Here is a 21,597-nt window from a genome sequence, read left to right as displayed (position 1 = left end):
TTGGCTGTCACCCTTATCCTGGGGACAGAGGTGGCTACTGAGTGAGTGGTAGAAGCTGTGTAAGAGACATTGTGAAAACCAGTCAGCACTCTCATCCTTGCCCACCCTGAACCCCTTTCTCTCCTACCTCTCCTTAAGACCCTGCTTCATCCATTCTCCCCTCTCTCCAATACCTTCTTCAGTCTGGTTTCAACTACTTCTCTGGCTGTGCCTCCTTGTCCAGCCTCTTTGTCCTGGTTTCACTTCTCCCTCCTGGACACTCTCCCTGGGTGACCTCGTCCATCCCAGGCTTCAGCCCCTCATCTCCTCACTCCTTCCAGAGTGAGATTGGGTTCCAGATCTGGACTTTTGTACCCCATGGCCCGGCTGGACTCATCACTTCCCCAAACGGGCTCTTCCTTCTCTGGCTAAATACCTCTGGTAAATTCTCAATCATCAACCCATCTTCTGGGAGACACCCCTGGCTCCGCCTGTCCTTCATGCCTCACATGCACCAGCCGCAAATCTAAAAAACTCCCGAATGAAAAGTGAATAATGCTCGCATGTAAGCTGGGGGCGGGGCCCGGCGGGGCCGCGTCGGGACCCTTGTAACCATAGAGTCCTCCCGGAGGCTGCAGGTAGAAGGGCCGCATGCGTGGCTGGGTGCTCAGGCCCTCCCGGAAGTCTGGGCGGAGGCGGAAATGGGAACATTTTAAGGGAGGCGGTGGGGCTGTTGTGTCGTGTGGAGCTTGCGGTTACTCAGTGAGCTGGTGTGAGGGGGATCGGAAGGGTCAGGTCCGGGTCTCGGGTCGGGAGGAGTAGGGGCTGGAGAATTCAGGGCCTGAGAGCCCGGAGGAGCCCAGTGGGCGGGACCTAAGGTCTGCGAGAGGCCAAGAAGGGCGCGGTCGCGGCGGGGCCGAAGGGGCAGAGGTCGCGTTGCCTGGGGGGGATCCACCGACCCTGAACTCTCATTCCCGGCCCACGGCTCTTAGTCTCATGGCGGTCCGAGCGTCGTTCGAGAACAACTGTGAGATTGGCTGCTTTGCCAAACTCACCAACGCCTACTGCCTGGTGGCCATCGGAGGATCAGAGAACTTCTATAGGTGCGTCAGGAGCCGCCGGGCTTGCGGTGGCGGGGCGGGATGCCGGGAGTCGAGAGTTTAGGCAGAGCGAGGGTACCGGCCCCTCAGCCTCATGACCACCGAGTCCTTATCTCTACAGTGTGTTCGAGGGCGAGCTCACCGATACCATCCCCGTGGTCCACGCGTCCATCGCCGGCTGCCGCATCATCGGGCGCATGTGTGTGGGTAAGGCCGGTGGAGGGCGCCGAGGGAGGAAGAAGTGGAGCCTTAGAGGGGACCCGGAGTGACTTAAGAATTTCCAGGCTTTCATCCATTACCTCTGGGGACTATGGAATCTTTCAGTGTTAGGTAAGACTCAGTATAAGTGTCAGCAGATCAGGGGCCACCTCTGGCAAAAGCTCTGAGTAATAATAGTAAGATCAATCGCTTTCACTCTTGTTCTCATTCCTTCTTCACAAAGACACTGGGACGTCGGGATTATCGGCCTAATTTGACTGATGAGGAAGCTGAGACTTAGCCTAGATGACTCACCCAGTTCCACACCTAGTTTAGAGGAGGATTTGTATTTCATCTCCTCACCCTGCCACTGACGCGAGCAAGTTGCCGCCTGCTTCTGACCATCCATTTCTGCCTCTTTAAAAGGATTAGCTAAGATTCCAGGTTATCCTGCTCAGTTACATTTGAATCTTAAAGTCCCTTTACCACTTCCCTATCCTACCTCCCTGGCTTTCAGCACTTTTGACTCTAGCCATCGGTCCTTTCTTTAAGCTGGACCTCACTCTTTGTTTGATCTGCCCCTCTTTGATTCATAGTTCTGTTCATTATTATCATATAGAATTCTGATTATTTCTTACTTTACTTTTTTTTTTTAATATTATGCCTGGTGACCTATAAGTTTGTCATATCAGATTAAAACATTATGCCCTTAGGACTTGAAGCAAGCTCTGACAGAACAAGGGAGAATTTAGCCTGGTTTTGAGTTACTATAGCAATTCACTTTAATTGTATAACACTTGGGAGTGGAATGGCAAAGCCACAGGTTATATAACTATACAATGTAGTAGATGGTGCCAGTTACATCAGAGTGTACAAGAATGTACAAGAATTTCATTTGCCCCGTATATTTTACCAACACTTGACATTGATGGTCTTTTAAGAATTTTAGCTAGTTTTGTAGATGTGTGTTGTTAGCTCAATTTTTAGTTGCAAAATATACAACTAATGCTGGTCAGCTTCCTGTTCTGCTTCCCCCAGTTGATGATGGTAAAGTAGCAAGTTTTGTGGGAACAAACTCCTGAGCCATCTCTGGCCTTCCTGTGTGACCCCTAATCCCCCTGGATGTTGAATGGATCATTGGGTTGGAGCCTGGGATCTGAGCCTAAAGTTTTCCTGGAAAAGCAGATTGGGCTGGGCAGGGTTGTATCCTCAGCCCTTAGGGCTCAGCGGGCATCTTGTATATTCATGGTTCATCTTTGCCCCATCTTCCAATTTGGGTCTCTTCAGGAAACAGGCACGGTCTCCTGGTGCCCAACAACACCACCGATCAGGAGCTGCAACATATTCGCAACTGCCTCCCAGACTCAGTGCAGATCCGACGGGTGGAGGAGCGGCTCTCAGCCCTGGGCAATGTCACCACCTGTAATGACTACGTGGCCTTGATCCACCCAGACCTAGACAGGGTGAGACAGCCTAACTTTACCCAAGAGTCATAGGACCAAGGTGCTAACCTTCTTTCCTAACAGGCAAGAATTGGGAGTATCTCTTACGGTTTCTTTTTATATATGGCCTTTGGAATTTCAGGCAATCATTGAAATAGTGATAATAGAGGCCTTCCATGGTGTAGTCAGTGTCAGAAAGAAACTGAGGGGAGGGTATTAGTCCTCACGATTTGGGGTGTCCTGAAGCCTGGGCCAGGATAAGTGATTCACAGTTGAACTTTTGACTGTAGGTTACAGAGAAAAGGGTGACATGAGGACCAGCTGTACAGAGCATGCATGGATTTTAGGCACTCTGGAGCTGGCCTAAACTCTGCTCTAAGCTGTATTCCCTCTTTTCTCTGATTGAGGCTTTCATATGAGCTATAAAGCAGAGAAATGAGAGGCTCAGCAAGCCAAGCCTGTGTGATACTGGGCATGGAGAGCCCTGGCTCTTTGGCTGTAAATTCTGGGCCCTGAACACAGAACCTTTGGCTGACAGGAGACAGAAGAAATCCTGGCTGATGTGCTCAAGGTAGAAGTCTTCAGACAGACAGTGGCTGACCAGGTACTAGTAGGAAGCTACTGTGTCTTTAGCAATCAAGGAGGGCTGGTGCATCCCAAGACTTCAATTGAAGACCAGGATGAGCTTTCTTCTCTTCTTCAGGTTCCCCTTGTGGTAAGCATTGCTGTCCTCTGATCCCTGTCACCTGCTAGGCAGATCCCTTTGCCCAGTGTTTGGGAATCTGAGTCATTACCTGCCACCGTTTGGGATTGGGGATACAGGTTAGGGAGCAGAGTTTGAGGAGAATCCTCATCAGGGAGGGGAGAGACTTTGGTGCCATGACACACAGTGAGCCCATCTCTTGGCAGGCAGGCACTGTGAACCGAGGCAGTGAGGTGATTGCTGCTGGAATGGTGGTGAATGACTGGTGTGCCTTCTGTGGCCTGGACACAACCAGCACAGAACTGTCGGTGGTGGAGAGTGTCTTCAAGTTGAATGAAGCCCAGCCTAGCACCATAGCCACCAGCATGCGGGATTCCCTTATTGACAGGTATTGGGGATGGGGGTGAGGGTCTTCTCTTTTTTGCCCGGGGCAATGGACTCACTTGCCTTTTAAGGGTAGGGGGAAAAGATGCCATCTAGAATGGGAGCCATATTGCATTATACTGACAGCTTCTCCTTGTATGATAATGGATCTCCATGCTATTGAGCAGTTACAGGATATAGCCAGCAGATATTTTATGAGCATCTGCTAATCCTCATCTTTGAAGACTCGCCTCATTGTCCCCTATCTAGGCAAACTTTCCCTATGGTCTTTCTTATTGGATCACTGATCATGTTATTTTGCAGTTTTTATTTGTCTATATGTCAGTATCCCCAGCCAGCAGCTGAGGGCCTGAGATAGAAAAGAGCTGTTTGCTGAGGTGGGAAGGGTACTCTTAAACACTGAAGAGACCCTAGATTCTTACAAAAGCTCTTGGATTGGTTAGGGGATGGATATTGCATCAGTATCACAACATGGGCTTTTGTGGGTTAAAAAAAACAAAACAACCGGGGAACAGTGGCTCATGCATGTAATCCCAGCATTTCTAGAGCCCAAGGTGGGTGGATCATATGAGGACGGCCTGGGCAACGTGGTGAGACTGTCTCTACAAAAAAATTAAAAATTAACCATCTGAGGTGTGGTGTTTCTGTAGTCCTAGCCACTCAGAAAGGTGAAGAGGGAGGATCACTTGAATTCAGGAATTCAAGGTTACAGTGAGCTGTGATGGTGCCACTGCAGTCCAGCCTGGGTGACAGAGTGAGACTCTCTAAAAAAATAGAAATAATATGTACTTCCATTTTATTTTTTTTTTTCCTGTACTTTAGTTTTATAATCATGCACATGATTATTGCTTCCAGGAAGAATGTTTTTACTTAACTTTTACTGGGGAGATCTCTTTCTACATGGTATTCATGGCCTTTCATGTTTAGTTAGCCCTAATAGGGAGAGTTCTGGAAAAGGAGGCCAAAGTTTTGGCCCCCTGGGGGTACTTGTGATCTGCATGTCTCTTCCCCTTGCTGCACCCCCTTATTCCCCATTCTGATGTTCAGTGAATTTGCCCTCTGAAGTTCTGGTGTATAAGCAATAATGATTTGAATACATTGGCTCAGCGCTTGTAGCTAGCTCAGTGGCTAGGGCGCCAGCCACATACACCAGAGCTGGTGGGTTTAAATCCAGCCTGGGCCTGCCAAACAACAATGACAACTATAACCAAAAAATAGCTGGGCATTGTGGCAGGTGCCTATAGTCCTAACTACATAGAAGGCTGAGGCAAGAGAATGGCTTAAGCCCAAAAGTTTGAGGTTGCTGTGAGCACTGGGGCAACAGCTGGAGACTATCTCAATAATAATAATAATAATAATAATTTGAATAAATCATTAAGCAGGTTAATCCAAGGAATTACTTTTATTCTTTAGGCATTCAGAGTTCTAGACTGGATGCAGTTAAACGTGGAACCAGGATGGGGCTGGGTGGGACCCTGAGTGTAACTCTTAGGGGCTGAGCTAGAACAAAGGCCCAGGCGTTAGGGTGGAGGAAAGCACCTTGGGGATGGAAGGTGTTGTGTGCTGTGAAACAGCTACTGACATTGCTCTTTTCTCTCTCTTCAGCCTCACCTGAGTCACCTTCCATGATGTTTTGTGGGCTTCTGGCTTTGGACTTTGGCTCCTTCACCATGCCCCACCTAGTCTGTACCGGATGCTGGCAGGGAGGTGGCAGAGGGCTCAGTGGAACTGAGTGGCTACTTATCCAGCTCCTTTTCATCTGTGCCAATATCCGGAATCTATTGTTGCTCCAAAAACATGTTGTTTTGGTTGTCAGACCTTGTGGCTCCTGGCTGAGGGTTCTGCTGTCCTGTGCCGCCCTATTAAAGTACAGCTGCCTCTAACCGTTCTGATTGTGATGATGTTTGAGGGCCTTAGCCTGTGTGCAAATTGTCCCATTTTCCAGGGTCCTAGGAATATTGGATGGGATGGATACACACACTCCGTTCCCCATCTCTACACACACATTCCCCTCTCGATCATCATCTGGCACAAGCGAAAACACTATCCACTGTAGTTACATTTTTCACTCAACTTCTGTCCCGGTCTTATGTGGCCTTCAAAGGATGATGATCTGTTCCAATTTTCCCCTGGGCTGGTGTGCCTTAAGCCTTGTCTCCCTGAGTCCACACAACAGTCTTTCTTTTCTGTGAGAGCTCAGGGGCACCAGATTTCAGGACAGTGGTAGTTGGATGTTGGCTGCTGGTCCCTTTGGTGGGTGGGTCAGGCAAGAAACAGGGGGTCAGCTTTTCAGGACCGGAAGCATTGGGCAGAGCGTTGGGTGTTGTGGCGGCGCCGTCAGTGCCGGGCTACGCGCGGGGCGGGGCCTCCGTGCGTGGCGCGGGATTGGCTGGCCAGGTTACAAGTGCGGAATTTACGCTGCGGCGGGTGCGGGGTGGGTGCGGGGTGAGTGGCGGCGCCGGCTCCTCCCGCTGGGCGAGGCAGGCTCCGTGGGACCCACGGGTGCAGCTGCGCAAGGTGAGGACGGGCGGAATGGGGGGCCGGCTGGGGGTTGCCTTGGGCCAGGCCTGAAGGCACCTTGGGGTGCTTTCTCGTCCCCGCAGACCATGGGGGCTCAGGTGAGCGGCGGCCAGGGTGACCCGGAGCCGGCGCAGCCCCAGCCCGCTGCACCAGAAGGCCCAGAGCGACCCCAACCACAACCTCAGCCCGAGCCCAGCCCGTGGGGACCGCTGGACGACGTGCGCTTCCTCATCGCCTGCACCTCCTGGTACTGACTTGGCGTTCTCCGGAGGATGCCTCCCGCCTGCCGCCCCCTGTCCTCTTTGCCGGCCTCGGCCAGCGTTCCTGTGTCTGTCTTATGCCTTTCTCCCATCCTCTGCGCTCTGGGGACCACAGAATTCAAAGGGGCTGCCAAGGATTAGAAGTCCCGCCGGCAAGGCCGTCTCCTCAGCCTCGCAGCCAGCAAGCTTCTCAGCCTGCCCCCAAAGCTAGCTCAGATCGTCATGCTTACCCTCTTCCTCTTCTCCAGTTGTCTGGGTCCTGGGGCATCCCACCCTGGCCCTGGTCCAGTACCAGGCTAGGGCTTGTGGGAAGATCCTAATGCTGCAGACCTCCTGACCTCGTCTTCCCCTTATCGCTGAGAACCAAGCTCTTAATCTGTGCCCCAGGTCGTGAGGTATCATGGGCCTTGACTTCAGAGTTGCCCTTGCTACAGTGATCCTCCCCTACTCCTCCTGAGGGTGGCTGTCCCCTATCCTGGGATCGAAGTGAAGCAGCATCGGGCTGTATTTCTGGGGCCCCAGTAACTGGACTGCCAGGGTTAGCCTTTTGGAGAGGAGGGACATCCGACTGCTGATTTGGCAGATGAGATTCGTGGGGCAGCTACCAGACACCTCAAAGTACCCTGTTCTCCCCAAATCATCTTAAGTTCGTTCTTAGAACCTGATCTTTGTTCCCACATCCCAGGAAAATGACATACTCTGTATTTCTGTTTTATTTAGAAATGATTTAAAAAACATTATACAAAGGCTGATCAGTTTAAAATGTGACTGACACTGAAATGCTGTGATATCCCCCAGGCTGAGGGGTAGCTGGGCTCTGGGTCTCCCAGTGCTTTGCCCCTCTGTCTATCTGCCCTGTCCTGGGGTGATGGACAAACAGATGACCACAGGCAGGAGAATCTGAGATTGGAAGCCTCTAGGCTGAGGCATCTCTAGGACTGGCTCCACATCCCTCACATCTGCAGCCTGGTCTGCCTGCCCCCATCTCCTGCTCTTTCTTGGCTGGCCTAGGTAGTACCAGGAGTTAGTAGGGAGCCTGGCGGGAAGCAGGGGGTGCCTAGAGCTTTCAAGAAGTGAGAGCACCAACCTGAGGAATGGAGAGGGACCAGGAAGAGATGGACAAAGGAGACACTTCTGATCTCATCTCAGACCCTAGAGGAGTCCACAGATGGGGACACAAGACCCAGCCAGCCCACTGGATGGCTTGGGCAAGTAAAAGGATCTCTCTGTGCTTCATCTGAGGGTATGATGAGAGTTACCCTCGGCCTCCCAGGGCCTACACAAGTTTCATGTGAGTGGACAGGTGTGAGCTAATAAAGTGCTTTGCAAAGTATAAAACACTGTACAAACCTATGAATCACTAATATCTCCGCAGTTGTTCCCTGCCTGCCCCAGGGAGCCTGCCCTTGGCCAAAATGAACAAACAAGGATGATGACAGGGGACACAGTGGACCCACACAGGCGCCTCTGGGATGAGAGATTTTCCTTGAGACAGCTCCCAGGGCAGCAGGAGTATTTGTCTGTGCTACAGGATAAGCTGACCCCAAACCCAGAGGCCACAGGGTAAGGGCAAGACCCATGTGGGCTTAGCAGGGGTGGCATCTTGGACTCTGCCAGCACCCTGAGGACTGCCTGACACTTCTTTTTAGCTTTGGCAGAGAGCCAGTGGGTATTGCTGACCCCAATGGTCTTGCCTAGGGCCTCTCAGTGACAAGCAGAGCTCCCTCTGCTGGACCAGGGCTAAGCACCCTGCCAGAGACAGTGAGGGGTGGGCCAGAGAAGGTCTGAAAGGGAGGCCCCTAGGCTTGGGGCTGCTACCAGTTGGGGGTGCCCTTTAACTGAGAGCAATGCAGGAGCTGGGTCAGGTAGGGCCCTGGGAGTGAACTCTGCTTCTGGGCTGAGAGACTGAGTCAGCCTCAGGGCGATCTCGAGAGTGTTCCAGAAGGCTGCCCTGGGTTCTTACTCCTGTACCCTGCCCATATTGGCCTTGCAGCCATCTGCTTCAACTAGTCAGGCTGAGCCCCAGACCACAAGTGCCAGGCTGGGGCAGGGCTGGGGAGGGGAAGTGGGGAAAGAGACAAGGATAATGGGAGGGAGTGGAGGATGGTCATAAACTTGGATCAACCTCCAGAAATGGGGTTAGCTTCTGCCCCAGCTCTGTAGCCTCATGAGCAGGGACCAGCTCTTGGGGTGTCTGGGCGCTAGAGTGGCCTTAGCAGCACCTTGGTCCTAATCACCTGGGGGAGGGCCGCCACACTGGCCTCATCACCAAGACAGTCACCTCTGGTTCACCTAACGCCTCAAGCAGCCTTTGCAAAATGGGACTTTGAACAGTAGTGACAGGACGTTTAAATATTCACGATGTGACAGCTGGGTCCTTGTCAGACCCAGGTGGGCCACAGCTTTGCCTGCAGCATGTGACCCTAAGTCCTGGGTCTCAGAGGAGACCCTGACAGGTGGAACAGGTTTCCTGAGGGATCTGTCATGTGCCAGCAGGGGAAACCCAGGCTTGTTGCCCACTGTGTCAGCAGCAGGGGTCCTGTAGCCTTGGAGGACAGTGGGGTGGGGGTAGGGGGACATCTGACCAGCAGGTGTTGGCAAAAGGGGTCTGGGACTTGTGGCATCTCCCATCTGGAGGATGAGAGCTAGTGCTGGCTTCCCACAGGGGTGCCGAGTCCCAGCCAGGAAGACACTGCAGGATGCAGTGACCATAGGGGCTCTCCTGGCACAGTCCCTGCTTCCTGGTGGGGTCTGGCCTACTCCTTTGAGTAGAGAGTAGTTCACCCAGGACAGAAGGCTGGCAGCTGGGTGCCAGACACCCACCCTGGGGCACAGCTCCCATTGCTCCCTGCCCCACGCTCAGCCTAGGCCAGTGCACCCACTACTTCAGCTATATAACCCTGGCTTAGGGCCCTGCTGGCCCCACTGGGCAGTGGCCAGAGCTGCCTCTCAGACCCTGGTAAGGGCCTGGCTGGCCAGACCGAGTGGACAGAGAGGGCTCTGGGCTACTCACACCCACTCCTGGACTGGCCGCTTATAGTAAGTGACAGGCTGAGGGCCTGCCTTGTTCTTGAACTGGAAGATGGTGTAGACCAGCACCAGGATGCAGAGGGAGAGGATGCAGGGGATGACCACAGCCACAGCGTTCACAGAGCCTGGCACGTCGTTGATGGTCACCATGATGTCCACGTCGTCCTGGGGCAGCCGCCGCTCCTTGCGCCGCTCCACCTCCTTCTGGTTGCAGCCCATCCAGTCCCGCAGGATGTTTCGTGGGTAGCCGGGCTCCACGCTCAGTTTCTGGTTGTCAAACTTCCAGTAGTCCCGACCCTTGTAGAAGTAGGTATAATCTGCAGAAATATAGGCCAGTGTCACCACTCCCAGACACTTCCAAGCGTTCACAGTTTGAGAGAGGGCACGCGGTGCTGGAGTGGTAAGGGGAGGGCCCTGCTTGCCGGAATCAGGCGAGTAAGCGATACAGCCGCAGGGAAGGACACCCCTGTTGTCTCAAAGGTACTGGGAAAGGACTGAGGGGCTTTAGGTAGAATTGAGACGTGTTTCTGTTTGTGCTAGGGTCACAGCTCTGTTATACTGTGCCCAGAGGCCCCTTACGTGTGTCTCATCAAGTCCCCAACTTAAGGCTTGGACAGTATTGTCTCCATAGGCAGGGGTCCTCAAACTTCTTAAACAGGGGGCCCGTTCACTGTCTCTCAGACCACTGGAGGGCCGGACTATAGTTTTAAAAAAAAACCTATGAACAAATTCCTATGCACACTGCACATATCTTATTTTGAAGTAAAAAAACAAAACAGGAACAAATCACACTGCCTCATGTGGCCCGCGGGCCATAGTTTGAGGACCCCTGCAAGGCCTCAGTCTGGCTCATGCCTGAGCCACAGGAGGCAGGGAACAAGATTTCTCCTTTTGCTGACAGCACTACCTTTCTGTAATGAATTTTTTAGGCTTAACATCACTTCACAACACAGATCCAGAGTCCTTGGGACTGTTCTCAGGGAGAGACTGGGCAGCCCTGCCAATCATCCCTGAGCAGCCACCCCACTGGCTCCAGCAACAGCCATCCACAGAGGACAAAGCAGCTCATTCAGACTCTCCTCATTGGCTGGCTCCCCACCCTGGCTGGGACTTTCATTGGTCAGGGTCCTTGATGTCACTTGTCTCTGAGGCTCCAACCAAAAGCATCAGATACACAGGAGAGCCAACAAATAGCAGCTCTGCCTCTGTAGCCACAGGCTTTCCTGCCAGTGACACCTCCTGGGAGTGCCCCTCCCCAGCTGTCTCTAACATGGTTCTCTCTGGCTAGTTGATCTGTCCTAGCATTTATTTCCCTTATACTATCTGTTGCCACCTTATTTGTTTTCTGCCATTAGACTGGGAGCTATGCAAGTCTTGTTCACTGCTATATCCCTAGCTCCCACCACAGATGCTGGCTCTCAGTAATTACTGAGTGAATGAATGAATCCCGTCCTTCCACAAAAACTGAAATGCACCAACAAGATGATGATGGTAGTGATGATGGCGGCCAAAACGTATATAGCATGGACTGTGTGCTAGGCATTATTCTAAGTGCCTTGTTTAATTCATCTTATTTAATCTTCACAAAGCCATTATGTAAAGGTGGGGGCCATTGTTATCCCCATTTTATAGATGAACAAACTGAGAAAACATATTAGTGACTTGCCCAAACTTGTAGTAGTGGTGAGGCAGTATGAGGGCCCAGCCAACCTGGCTCAGGACATCCTGGTTGAGAAACGAGCTAGTGGCAGACACCTGCTTCATGTCTCACTATGTCCACACAGTAGATCAAGATCGATAACAAACAGGATCAGAATCTGCTCCCCCCACCCTGCCGGCCCGGCCTTTACGTACAGCCTTCCTTGCTGATGAAGGCCCCTTGGGGGGCCTGTGGGATGCCCTTCCACACAGTGATGGGCTTGGGGTAGCCGGGGTCCGTGGCTCGCCGCTCCTCGCTGTAGCGCCAGTACCGCTCGCCTTTGAAAAAGTAAGTCTTGCCCACAGGCTCCCAGCGCAAAGCCGTGTCGATGCCTTCCCGGGGTAGACAGCTGCCCAGCTCGCCCAGGCTGTGAGGGTACCCAGGCTCCACCGTCACCTCCTTAAACACCCAGTACTTGTCACCTGTGGTCAAGAGGAGCCCACGTCAACCTTTCACCATCATCCAGGGCCAGAAGTGTGGCTAGTGCCACTTCCCCGGCATCTGAGTGTGGGGGGAAAGAGAGCCTGAGGCCTGCTTCATGCCCTTGGCCCTTAGCCTGGTAGAGTTTGGAGAGCAGGAAGCCAGAAGCCATCATGGACTATGAACACCTCATCTCAGGCTGCCCAGGCTCCGTGTCCCACCCTCTTTCCACATGCGTGCCGTGTGCGTCTTTCCTCTCTGGGGACCTTGGCCACTCCCATGACTTCCCACACACTCCTATCCCCCTGCCCCACTGCCACCAGTGACACCAGCTCCTGTCCCAGATACCTTGACCACCTGTGGACCCCCGGAGCTCCTCATCTGCACCACAGCAGGCTCCCTCCTCATTGCCTTCTCCCTTCCAGGTCCCCAGTAGAGACCCTCATCTTTTCTTCTCTCAAGATTCTGCCACTTCTGAGGACTCCTTGCAGCCTGCCTGGCCCTCTAGCGTGGATGGTGCTCTCCTCATCTTTAGAAATGGTTGCCCTGCCTCTGCCCTGTTGTGTCTCTGCCAGCCGTCATGGATCTGGACCACATCCTGGCCTGGCAACCATGTCTCTTCAGAGTGCACCCCAACCTCCCTCTCCAGGCCGCTTCTCAGAGCTCTCTGCGGGGGCCTCGGTGACCAGCAGGTGTGTCTGCTAACCCTCTGGGTGAGCATGCATGCCCCGCCCACCGCTCCTTCACTCCGCCCTCTGTTCCTCTGCAATGCTCTCCTTGTTTCTTACATCTGCATCTCACCCATCTTGGGCCTGGCCCAAGTCAGGATAATTGTCACGAAACAACCCAGCACAGTGCCAGGCACAGGAGGGGCACCTTATCTCCCTCTCCCCTCCCTTCCCTCACCCCTGCAGCCTGTATGGCCTCCCCTCTCTGGGCTCTTACAGAAGTGACAGGAGGGCCTTCCATGGAGCACTGTGCTGCCCATTCAACCCTCTGCTTCATGTGGCTGAAGCTTGTCACCCCACCAACCTTGGCATATACCACTCCTCAGTAATCACTTTCTGACTTGATTTCTGCAGACTGTGCATCACCTGCCTGCTGGGGCCTGTCTTCATAGAGGTTGGTGTCTCCTAGGGCTAGCAGGGCCCTTGGAGAACATCTGCCTCCCGCCCTGCCTCTTCCAGTTTAGATGGGAAAACAGCCAACCCAAGAAGGGCGGGGAACTGTTTCAGATGCCACAGCACAGGCTGCATTACCTTTGAAGAAGACAAATCTTCCATCAGCCCTTTCATAGGCTGCGTCTATGCGGGCAGGCAAACCCTTCCAGAACTGCTCAATCTGCATGGGGTAGCCCTCCTGTACCCGGTTATTGCGCAGGCGCCAGAACCAGCGATCCTGGGAGGAAAGTGGGGAGAAGGAGGCATGTCAGGCCCCGCCTCTGCACCCAGTGATCTCAGCCTTGGGGCTTAGGCCCCAACAACCCAACACCTTCCCTGGGCCCCTCCTTGCAACCTTCCATGGATCTTTCCCTCTGCTGCTTCCTGTGAGGAAGACAGGCTGCTCCTGTAACTCTTCATTTAAGCCTCCTGATGCCTCTTGCAGTCATGAGACAGTCCTCATGAGAGTAGACAGGCGTGGGGCAGGAGAGGAGGTCCGAGGACCTGGAAAGGGTGCCACCTGGGCCTGGAGTGACCACGTGAGGGCAGCCAAGAGTCACAGAGGTCAGTGGGGCCAGTGCTCAGCAGGGTGGGAAGCGCAAGGTGGTCACTGAGACAGGGCAGAGCACCCTTCACGGGGCTGGCTCTAGCCAGCGGGGCAAAGATCCTGGGAAGCATGCTGTGGGGATTCCCTTAAGACCTGGGTGTGATTCAGGTTCTTCTGCTGACAGCTGCATGACCCAGGTTCTTACCTGCAAGTGCAGGCAATAATGGGACTCAAATGAGAGATTCTGGACAAAGTGCCCAGAACAGCATGGGGCACATAGTCTGTGCCGGATAAACAGCAGCTAAATGGACCAAGGCTCCAATAAAATCCCCTCCTTTCTAAATGGTGCCCTGTTCCAGCCACAGTCTTTGGCTGGGAGGTAATCTAGGCAAGACCTGTGCCCTCCCAGTACCTCAGTTTTCTTATGTGTAAATGGGGATAATAAAACCCAGATGTGCCTGTGAACGGTTCATTTGGGAGGATCAAAGAAAAATGACTGCAGAAGGAATGTGATTCATACAGGATGATACAAAAGCTAGTGTTTTTCAAATGGTGTTTTACAAAGTACTATTGCATCCAGTTTGTTTGTTTGTTTTGAGACACAGTCTCACTTTGTCACCCTTGGTAGAGAGACATGGCATCACAGCAACCTCAACTCTTGGGCTCAAGCGATTCTCTTGCTTCAGCCTCCCGAGTAGCTGAGAGGTACAGGTGCCCACTACAACATCCAGCTATTTTTAGAGACAGGGTCTCTCTCTAGGTCAGGCTGGTCTTGAACTCATGAGCTTAGGCAATCCACCTGCCTTGGCCTCCCTGTGTGCTGGGATTACAGGCATGAGCCACTGTGCCCCGCCTGCTTTTTTTTGGGACAGAGTCTCACTTAGTCACCCTGGCTAGAGTGCAATGGCATGTCATAGCTCACAGCAACCTCAAACTCCTGGGCTCAAAGCGATCCTCTTGCTTGAGCCTCCTAGAGTGGTAGGACTGCAGGCATGAGCTACCACACCTGGCTGCATCCAGTTTTTTAACCTTACATTGCTCTTTATGACTCTGTTAAGTCGATCTGAGATATATGGAGTCTTGAAAAAGGCCAAGTGACTGACTGACAGCCAGTAAGGGGCTGGACTGGAGCTCACCCACATCTGCTTCCTGCTCAGAGCCTAAAGCTTGCTGGGAGGACTCCATGAGGGGCATGAGGCAGCCCTCCTCACCAAGAATGAGGGACTCACAGTGCCCAGATCCCTCCCTTTCAGTGAAGGGCTTAGTGCTCCCAAGGCAGGAGGTATAGCCGATAAGGAGTTTCCAACTATCAGTCCCTCTGGGGATGTCTCAGCTTTAGGGGGCCTCCCTCAAGGTCATGCCCTACCTCTTCCAATGACTAAGTGAGGCAGGGGTTATAAAGTTTCAGCCATCTGGGGCTCCAAGGGGCCATTATAGCTGCAGAGCTCCCTCGGGGGGGGATCGTCACTTAATATTTCCCTCTGCCGAGTCCTGCTTCCTTCTCCTCCCCACAGACGTTGATCCTAAAGGTACTCCCCAGTCAAACCCTGTGTTCCAAGCACCCACTCAGGGTTTGCTCCCTGGGAACCCAACCTGCAAGGCACCAGACAGGGTGCTACCCAGTTAGCACACAACTAAAGTGACAGGCACAGGACAGAGATGAGAGGCAGCCTGGCCAGCAGCAGCCTTTCAGGCCTTGGTGGGATCTGGAGCTGGAGTCAGACTCAGCCACCATGGACCCAGCCCCTCCTCCAGACCTGCCCTCTTCACAGCCAGGCATTCATTTGGCCTTCACATGCCTTTGTTAGAGGAATGACTCCCCCTTACTCAGATGGGGAAACTGAGGTCCAGAGAAGGGAGGTGACTTGCTCAAGGTCATAATTCAGAAGCCAGTCTCTAGCATTTCCCCCATATTAACCCTGGGAAGGTGTGGGATCAACAGTCTTTCCCCCTCCCTCTTGGAAACAAGTTGATTCACATGTGGCAGCCCTGGCAAGAGACCCATGCAGGCCCCGTGGCAGCCTAATCCTAGGGCAGGAGCCTCCCCATCTCCATGGGGGGTGCAGGGCAGAGGAGAGTCAACTGGCCCTACCTTAAACACAAACATCTCTCCACGAAAGAGGGCCACTGTGTTGAAGTTGCCATCACAAATGTTGGGTTTGGTGCCTGGTGTGGATGGCCGATCCCCAAGCGGTGGCCGAGGGGGCCTGGGGTGGCGCTCATGCTTCCTTTCTGACGGTGAGTGGATCCTGCGGACGGGGAGTGTGGGAAGTGGCCTTGTGGGCTCCAGAGGCTCTGCTGGGGGTCCTGGAGAGAGGGGCTCCATCTTAGAAGGGGCCAAGCAGTTCCCTGCCTCCCACTGCTATGGCCTCATCATCCCCCAGGCAACTCTGAGGCAGATCTGCCCCATGCCACTCCTCTTCCCTCTCCCCAGTCTTTGAGAAAATAGATGAAAATAATCACTGGAAGGGAGCTCATGTTTCCACCCCAAACCTCCTCTTTTTTCTCTCCTGTAACAGAGCAGCCATGCCCATCCTTAGGGTCAGCATCCATGCCCTCTTTTCCTGCCCCTCTTCATAGATGCTGACCCCACTGTCTTGCCCCTCTTCATTCTTTGTCCTGCTCCAATGCAGTCTCTACCCCATCACCCACTCCAACTGCTCCATGAAGATCACCAGTGACTGCTATGTTGCCAATCCAATGGGTACTTGACTCCAACTTTGATGAGCATATAAATCATGTAGGGATCTTGTACAGTGCAGGTTAAGATTTAGAGGGCCTGGGATTCTGCATTTCTTCAAGCTCTAGAGCAGTGGTTCTACCCTTCCTAATGCCACGGCCCTTTAATACAGTTCCTGTGGGTCGTGACCCACAGGTTGAGAACCGCTGCTCTAGAGGATGCTGATGTTGCTGGTCTGAGGCCCACACTTTGGGTAGCAAGATCAGAGAAACATTTTCCTCGAAGTGCTCTCTTCTCTTCTGGTGCCCTGGACGCTCTTGCTTTCCCTCCTTCCTCATGGGCTGTTCTTTTCAGCCTCTGCTGGCCTCCTTTCCTCATCCGCCTACACTAAAGGTGGGAGTGCCTCTAGGTACCCTTCTCTCTTTACATTTTTGTCCCTAGAAGTCAGTGCTTTTGACTTGGACTGGATATTAGGGTCACCCAGGGAGCTTTTAAACTGTATGCTTGCTTGGTTTTTTAAACTAAAACCAAATGTCTGGGGGTGGAATCACAAGGTGGTTCCAAAGGGCTAAGAGTCAATACTCCAGGTGGTGACATCCAGCCTCATGGCTCTAAAGGCCTTGTGTAGCAGAGCTGTCCAATAGGACATTCTGTGGTAACAGAAATATTCCTTATTTTCACTGCCCAATACAGTAGCTTCTAGCCACAGGTGCTAAGCACTTGAAATGAATGACTAGTTCTTGGTGAGACTGAGGAACTGGAATTTTGATTGTATTTAATTTTAATTAATATAAACTTAAATTTCAATAGCCATATGTGGCTAGTGGTTACTGTATTAGACACCAAAGATCCCAAATCAATATCCCAGCCCAGATTTTTGAGCTGTAGATTGGTACATACTATTGCCTCACAATTACAAAAGCCAGACCTTGGAATCATTCTCAACTCTCCTTCCTTCCCCTCATCCCTATATCTGACCTGTCAGCAGATCCTGTCCCTTCTATCTGGGAAAAACCTCCGGCAGTCACTGCCCCCACCCAGTGGGGACATCTCCTCCACAGGGTGGCCTTCTCCTGTGCCACAGCCTGGGGCAGCAGGGGCCTGTGCTGTGTTGACAAGCACTTCACATACTTCTCCCTGAACTGAACTGGGAGAGAGGCAGGGTAGGAAGCCTTTCATGCCTTATATGATAGCACTAGCTTCTCTCTCTCTTTTTTCTTTTTTAAGATCAAAGTTCTGATTATAATACCCGAGTCATTACGAAAGTTTTGAGATACCCCAAAAATCAACAACTGTAAAATCCAGATAGAAACAAATGAAGCCCTCCCAGCAACACCACCAAGCTGAGCACACTGAAACTTGCATGGGTGAATGAGAAAGGATGCTGTTGACCGTGTTTCTTGGAAGTGAAATAACAGACCACGACACAGTCTGTCTCAAAACTTTTGTAGTCACCCACGTACTCGCCACATTCTGAACCTCCCTGGCTAGAGGTGGGATGCGTGAGGGTGCTCTGCCACCATCTGGTGAAGGAAGGAGGGCAGGAAGTGCAGGAGGTGAGAAAGAGGGGTGTTGAAGGGAAAGAGCAGAGAAGAGGGCGTGGGGGGCCCTGTCCTCACTTCTGTCCTTTCCCCCCCGAGTGCCAGGGAAAGCCTCGCCCCTTCTGACGAAGCCTATAAAGGTGGGCGCATGGTCAGAGATGCATCAGCAATGCCAAGGATGGTGACGCTCCCTGCCCACCCTGCGCCCTCCTTGCCACACACCATAGATCTTCTGGATGCCCTGGAGATCATCCTGAGGCAGCTTGAAGTTGTGCGTCTCCATGTACTGGTAGAAGGGCGCCATGATGGCACTGGGGTCGTTGGAGTGCTCCAGTCCCAGGGCGTGGCCCAGCTCGTGCACAGCCACCAAGAAGAGGTCGTTCCCTGCAGAGAGGGGGATGGGGAGGTGCCCAGGGCACCCACTGAGAGGTCAGTTAGTCAGCAAACACTGAGCACGTGCCTTGTGCCAGGCCTTGTGCTGGACACGAAGGCCACACAAAGAGATCAGACTCTGCCTTGCTTTCCAGACTTCTCCATAGAGTGTGGGATAAGGAGAAGAAAAGTGTTCTGGGTGCTTCAGAGATGTTGGTAAGGGTTGAGTGGGGATTCTGGGGGCTGGGGAGTTGTTTAAATTTGGAGGAAGCTGCTTAGGGAAAGCGTCATAAAGGTGAGTCTTGAAAGGTAAGAAGTTGGGAGAATGGATGAGGGATGGGGGAGGAAGGGTGAGGGCAGCATTCCTGGCAGAGGGACTGCTATAAACACACTCCAGGGACACACAGTTTCATTCCACTTGGCTCTGGAACAAAACAGGAGGAGAGGGCCAGAGAGAGATGAGGTCAGCCAGGCTGGCAAGCAGGGGCTATGATGCCATGCAGAGGAATTTGGATCACTCCTCGGCCGGTGGGGGTTTAGCAGGGGTGGGGTGGTGATAGGATGAAATCACTCTGGCTGTGCTGGAGGGAGGGATAGAGGGAACAGGGCAGGGTCAGTCTAGAGGCCCATCCTGGTCCTGGCACCCAGCAGGGAGATGAAAAGGACAGGGGCTCAGGTGGAGGTAGTGGGAAGAGAGGCCTGGGAGCCACAGAGGCAGGCAGGGCTTGGGCGTGGGGCAGCTCTCAGGAAGTGAGACTGCAGCTCCGAAGAACTGAGCTATTGGCCAAGATGGAGACAGGGGTTTAAGGGCAGGTGAAAAGACAATCCACATAAAACTGAGGCTGCCACATGGCTGGTAGTTACGAGCCTGGGCCCTGAGTGGGGTGTGGTGCCAGCACTGCCAGCTCTCCCCCTGCAGCTTGGTGAATCTGGCCGGTGGGTCTACTGGGGACTTGGTGTCCTCACTTATAAAATGGGGGAATCATACCTACCGGACTGGGTTGTGTGAATTCTGCCTAAGACAGAGTTCTGCCTGGGACACACACTGAATGGTAACTGCTTGTCACCTTTTGTAAGAAGCCTGGTTACTACAAGAAGCCCAGTGACCAGAAAGGAAGTACAAGGCCCGTGGGGGTCAGCAACCAGGACCTTTTCAAACCAACTCCTGAGAGCCTTTATATTAGACCTGTGACAGGGCAAGCCCTGACTTTGGAGGGACTCAGCAACTCCAGCTTTGGCAGAAAAGCAAGGGGCAGGGGATTGGGCTGACTGTTGTACTGAGGGTCCTGGCTCCTGTCTGCCCAGTTACAGACCTCTGCTTGCCTTGACATCTGGCATTTGTAGCCCCTTGAGCCCTGCCTCTTATCTTCCAGCCCTAAGATGTAGCTCAGCCCTTTCCTGCCACCTCGGGGTTCAGGGAAGGTGCCAGGAGCCTAGCAGGTGGTCGGGAGTCCTCTTGCCCACTCTGGCCCCCAAAGTACCCCTATCCCAGCCCAGCCGAGGGCTCCATGAGGGTCAGATGGGGGTTGGCACTGTTTGGCCTTCTGGCTACAGTCTTGGGAAAGTAGAAGTACCCTGTGGAGCAGACCCAGGCTGAAGGAAGCACGTGTCTGCTGCTCTGCTGACTCCACCAGTGTTTGTGGTGAAGCCTCCTTTGAGCAACAGAAAGGAAGGGGGGATGGGCAAGATCAGCACAAGGTTGGCCAAAAGCCTGGGGCTGGCCTTCTGCTGGGGAAGGGCAAGCTGGCATGAGAAGGCCAGGCCGCCCCCAGCTCCTTCCTCAGGTCCTGGTCCTCTGGCAGCAGGGAAGGGTGAGCTCATCTCTGACTTCCATCCCAAAGAAAGGCGGCTGCTAGCACAAGCGGAAGACAGCTCTGCTTCCTGGGGTCCAGTCCTGGCTCTGCTCCTGGCCTGTCCCATGAGCCAGGACAAGCTGTTCAGGGCCTCTATCTCCTGACCAGGCTCTTCTTCAGGGGCCATCTATAGGGATCTCAGCTGGGGACAGGGGAGCAGGGCTCTGAGCTCCTGGGGGAGGCGCTAAACCTTTGTTGGTAGTGGCTTCTGTCTAAAACTCTCCTGCCTCTGTGCCAGGGTATGCAGAGAACAACCCCTTAAACTAGGGAAAAGCCCATGGGTTGGGTCCAGGGACCCAGCATTCTACTGCACGGCTCTGAGGGGAGCTGGAAGGAGAGGGGCAGGGGCCTCCCTGCAAAGGGAGAGGCCTGCTATGGAGAAGACCCCAGTGCCCTACGGGCAGGATGCTGTTAGGGGCTTCACTCCCCAAGGACATGAGAGGCAGGGAAGCAGAGTGGTCAGGAGTGCAGTCTCTGGGAGCCACAGTGCCTGGTCTTGAATCCCAGCTCTTCCATATCCTAGAAGGGTGACCTTTAAAAATTCTCTCTGTGAGAGGAAGGGAACAATGGCACCTTCGTCATAAGAACAGGGGTAAAGATTAATGAGGCAAGGCATATAATGCACTCATCTGCCTCCCAGCACGGAGTGATTATCTCTATTAGCAGAGTCATGTTGAGCTCTGCATGAGGACCGGCAACCCTGATAGGGAGTGTTCCTGTCAGTCCCTGGGCCTCTGAGCAAATCCCCAGCAATCTCTGCTCCTCCAGTGGACCTTGTCTCTGCTTCATTCTCTTCTCTTAGAACCTCCATGTAAGATGATTCCCAACTCAGCATTTCCTTTGGCCTCTGTTCTGTGAGGGCTGTCCGCCATACCTGGAATCATCTTATTCCTTCCAAGTCCAGCTGAGTGCCTCTCTTCCAGGAAAGCTTCCTTGATTTCCCAGACAGCAGGGCATGCTCCCTCCTCTGCACTCTCCAGCGGTTTCTCTGAACCATATCCCTGGCAATGATCACATTCTTATCTGCCCTAGGACTGTGAGCTCCTTGAGGGAGAAGTGACAGTACCCAGCAGGGAATAGTGCCAAGAGCTCAGTATTTTTCCAAGGGTGGTCCTTGGAACACCTGCAGCAGAACTTGCAGGGTCTGGCCAGGCATGGTGACTCACATCTGTAATCCCAGCACTCTGGGAGGAGGAGGTGGGAGGATTGCTTGAGCTCAGGAGTTCAAGATCAGCCTGAGCAAGAGTGAGACCCTGTCTCTACTAGAAATAAGAAAAAAATAGCTGAGCGTGGTGGGGAGCACCTGTAGTCTCAACTACTCAGGGTAGCTAAGGCAAAAAGATTGCTTGAACCCAGGAGTTTGAGGTTGCTGTGAGCTAGGCTGATGCCCTGGCATTGTAGCCTGTACAACAGAGTCTGAAAAACAGGCAGACTCCTGGGTCAAACCTGGCTCTGCCGCTTACTTTTTTTTTTTTTAGAGACAGAGTCTCACTTTATCGCCCTCAGTAGAGTGCCATGGCATCACACAGCTCACAGCAACCTCCAACTCCTGGGCTAAAGCGATTCTCTTGCCTCAGCCTCCCGAGTAGCTGGGACTACAGGCGCCCGCCATAACGCCCAGCTATTTTTTGGTTTGCAGTTCAGCAGGGGCCGGGTATGAACCCGCCACCCTCGGTATATGGGGCCGGCGCCTTACCGACTGAGTCACA

General features: G+C 53.2%; 3 protein-coding genes across 4 annotated transcripts in view; 2 read left to right on the top strand and 1 right to left on the bottom strand.

Annotated features, from left to right (window-relative positions):
• The first annotated feature begins 715 nt into the window (after positions 1 to 715).
• Positions 716 to 5,686, top strand: EIF6 (eukaryotic translation initiation factor 6). 2 transcript variants are annotated; one of them, XM_053574423.1, is made up of 7 exons: positions 716 to 741; positions 972 to 1,082; positions 1,201 to 1,286; positions 2,565 to 2,740; positions 3,258 to 3,434; positions 3,629 to 3,810; positions 5,412 to 5,686. In XM_053574423.1, exons 2-7 carry the CDS (start codon positions 976 to 978, stop codon positions 5,419 to 5,421), a joined length of 738 nt encoding a protein of 245 aa, XP_053430398.1. In that variant the 5' UTR covers positions 716 to 741; positions 972 to 975; the 3' UTR covers positions 5,422 to 5,686. The 2 variants fall into 2 exon arrangements, with proteins under 2 accessions (XP_053430398.1, XP_053430399.1); XM_053574424.1 differs by having other exon boundaries at positions 731 to 749.
• Positions 5,687 to 6,036: 350 nt separating this feature from the next.
• On the top strand, positions 6,037 to 7,931 carry MMP24OS (MMP24 opposite strand). The gene is made up of 2 exons (XM_053574425.1): positions 6,037 to 6,323; positions 6,410 to 7,931. Exon 2 carries the CDS (start codon positions 6,413 to 6,415, stop codon positions 6,578 to 6,580), a length of 168 nt encoding a protein of 55 aa, XP_053430400.1. The 5' UTR covers positions 6,037 to 6,323; positions 6,410 to 6,412; the 3' UTR covers positions 6,581 to 7,931.
• The window catches only part of MMP24 (matrix metallopeptidase 24), a 65,076-nt gene continuing 50,765 nt past the window's right edge, over positions 7,287 to 21,597 (bottom strand). Inside the window, exons 6-10 of the mRNA XM_053573753.1 lie at positions 17,886 to 18,047; positions 15,535 to 15,749; positions 12,995 to 13,133; positions 11,471 to 11,737; positions 7,287 to 9,933 (exon numbers count right to left, since the gene is read on the bottom strand). Of these exons, the coding sequence (XP_053429728.1) occupies positions 9,596 to 9,933; positions 11,471 to 11,737; positions 12,995 to 13,133; positions 15,535 to 15,749; positions 17,886 to 18,047 (1,121 nt within the window). The 3' untranslated portion in view covers positions 7,287 to 9,595. The remainder of the gene's footprint in view (positions 9,934 to 11,470; positions 11,738 to 12,994; positions 13,134 to 15,534; positions 15,750 to 17,885; positions 18,048 to 21,597) is intronic.

This window comes from Nycticebus coucang, chromosome 21, assembly GCF_027406575.1.
Source record: "Nycticebus coucang isolate mNycCou1 chromosome 21, mNycCou1.pri, whole genome shotgun sequence".
NCBI lineage: Eukaryota > Metazoa > Chordata > Mammalia > Primates > Lorisidae > Nycticebus > Nycticebus coucang.
Note: the sequence above shows the minus strand (reverse complement) of the source record. Positions and strands in the feature narration are given on the sequence as shown.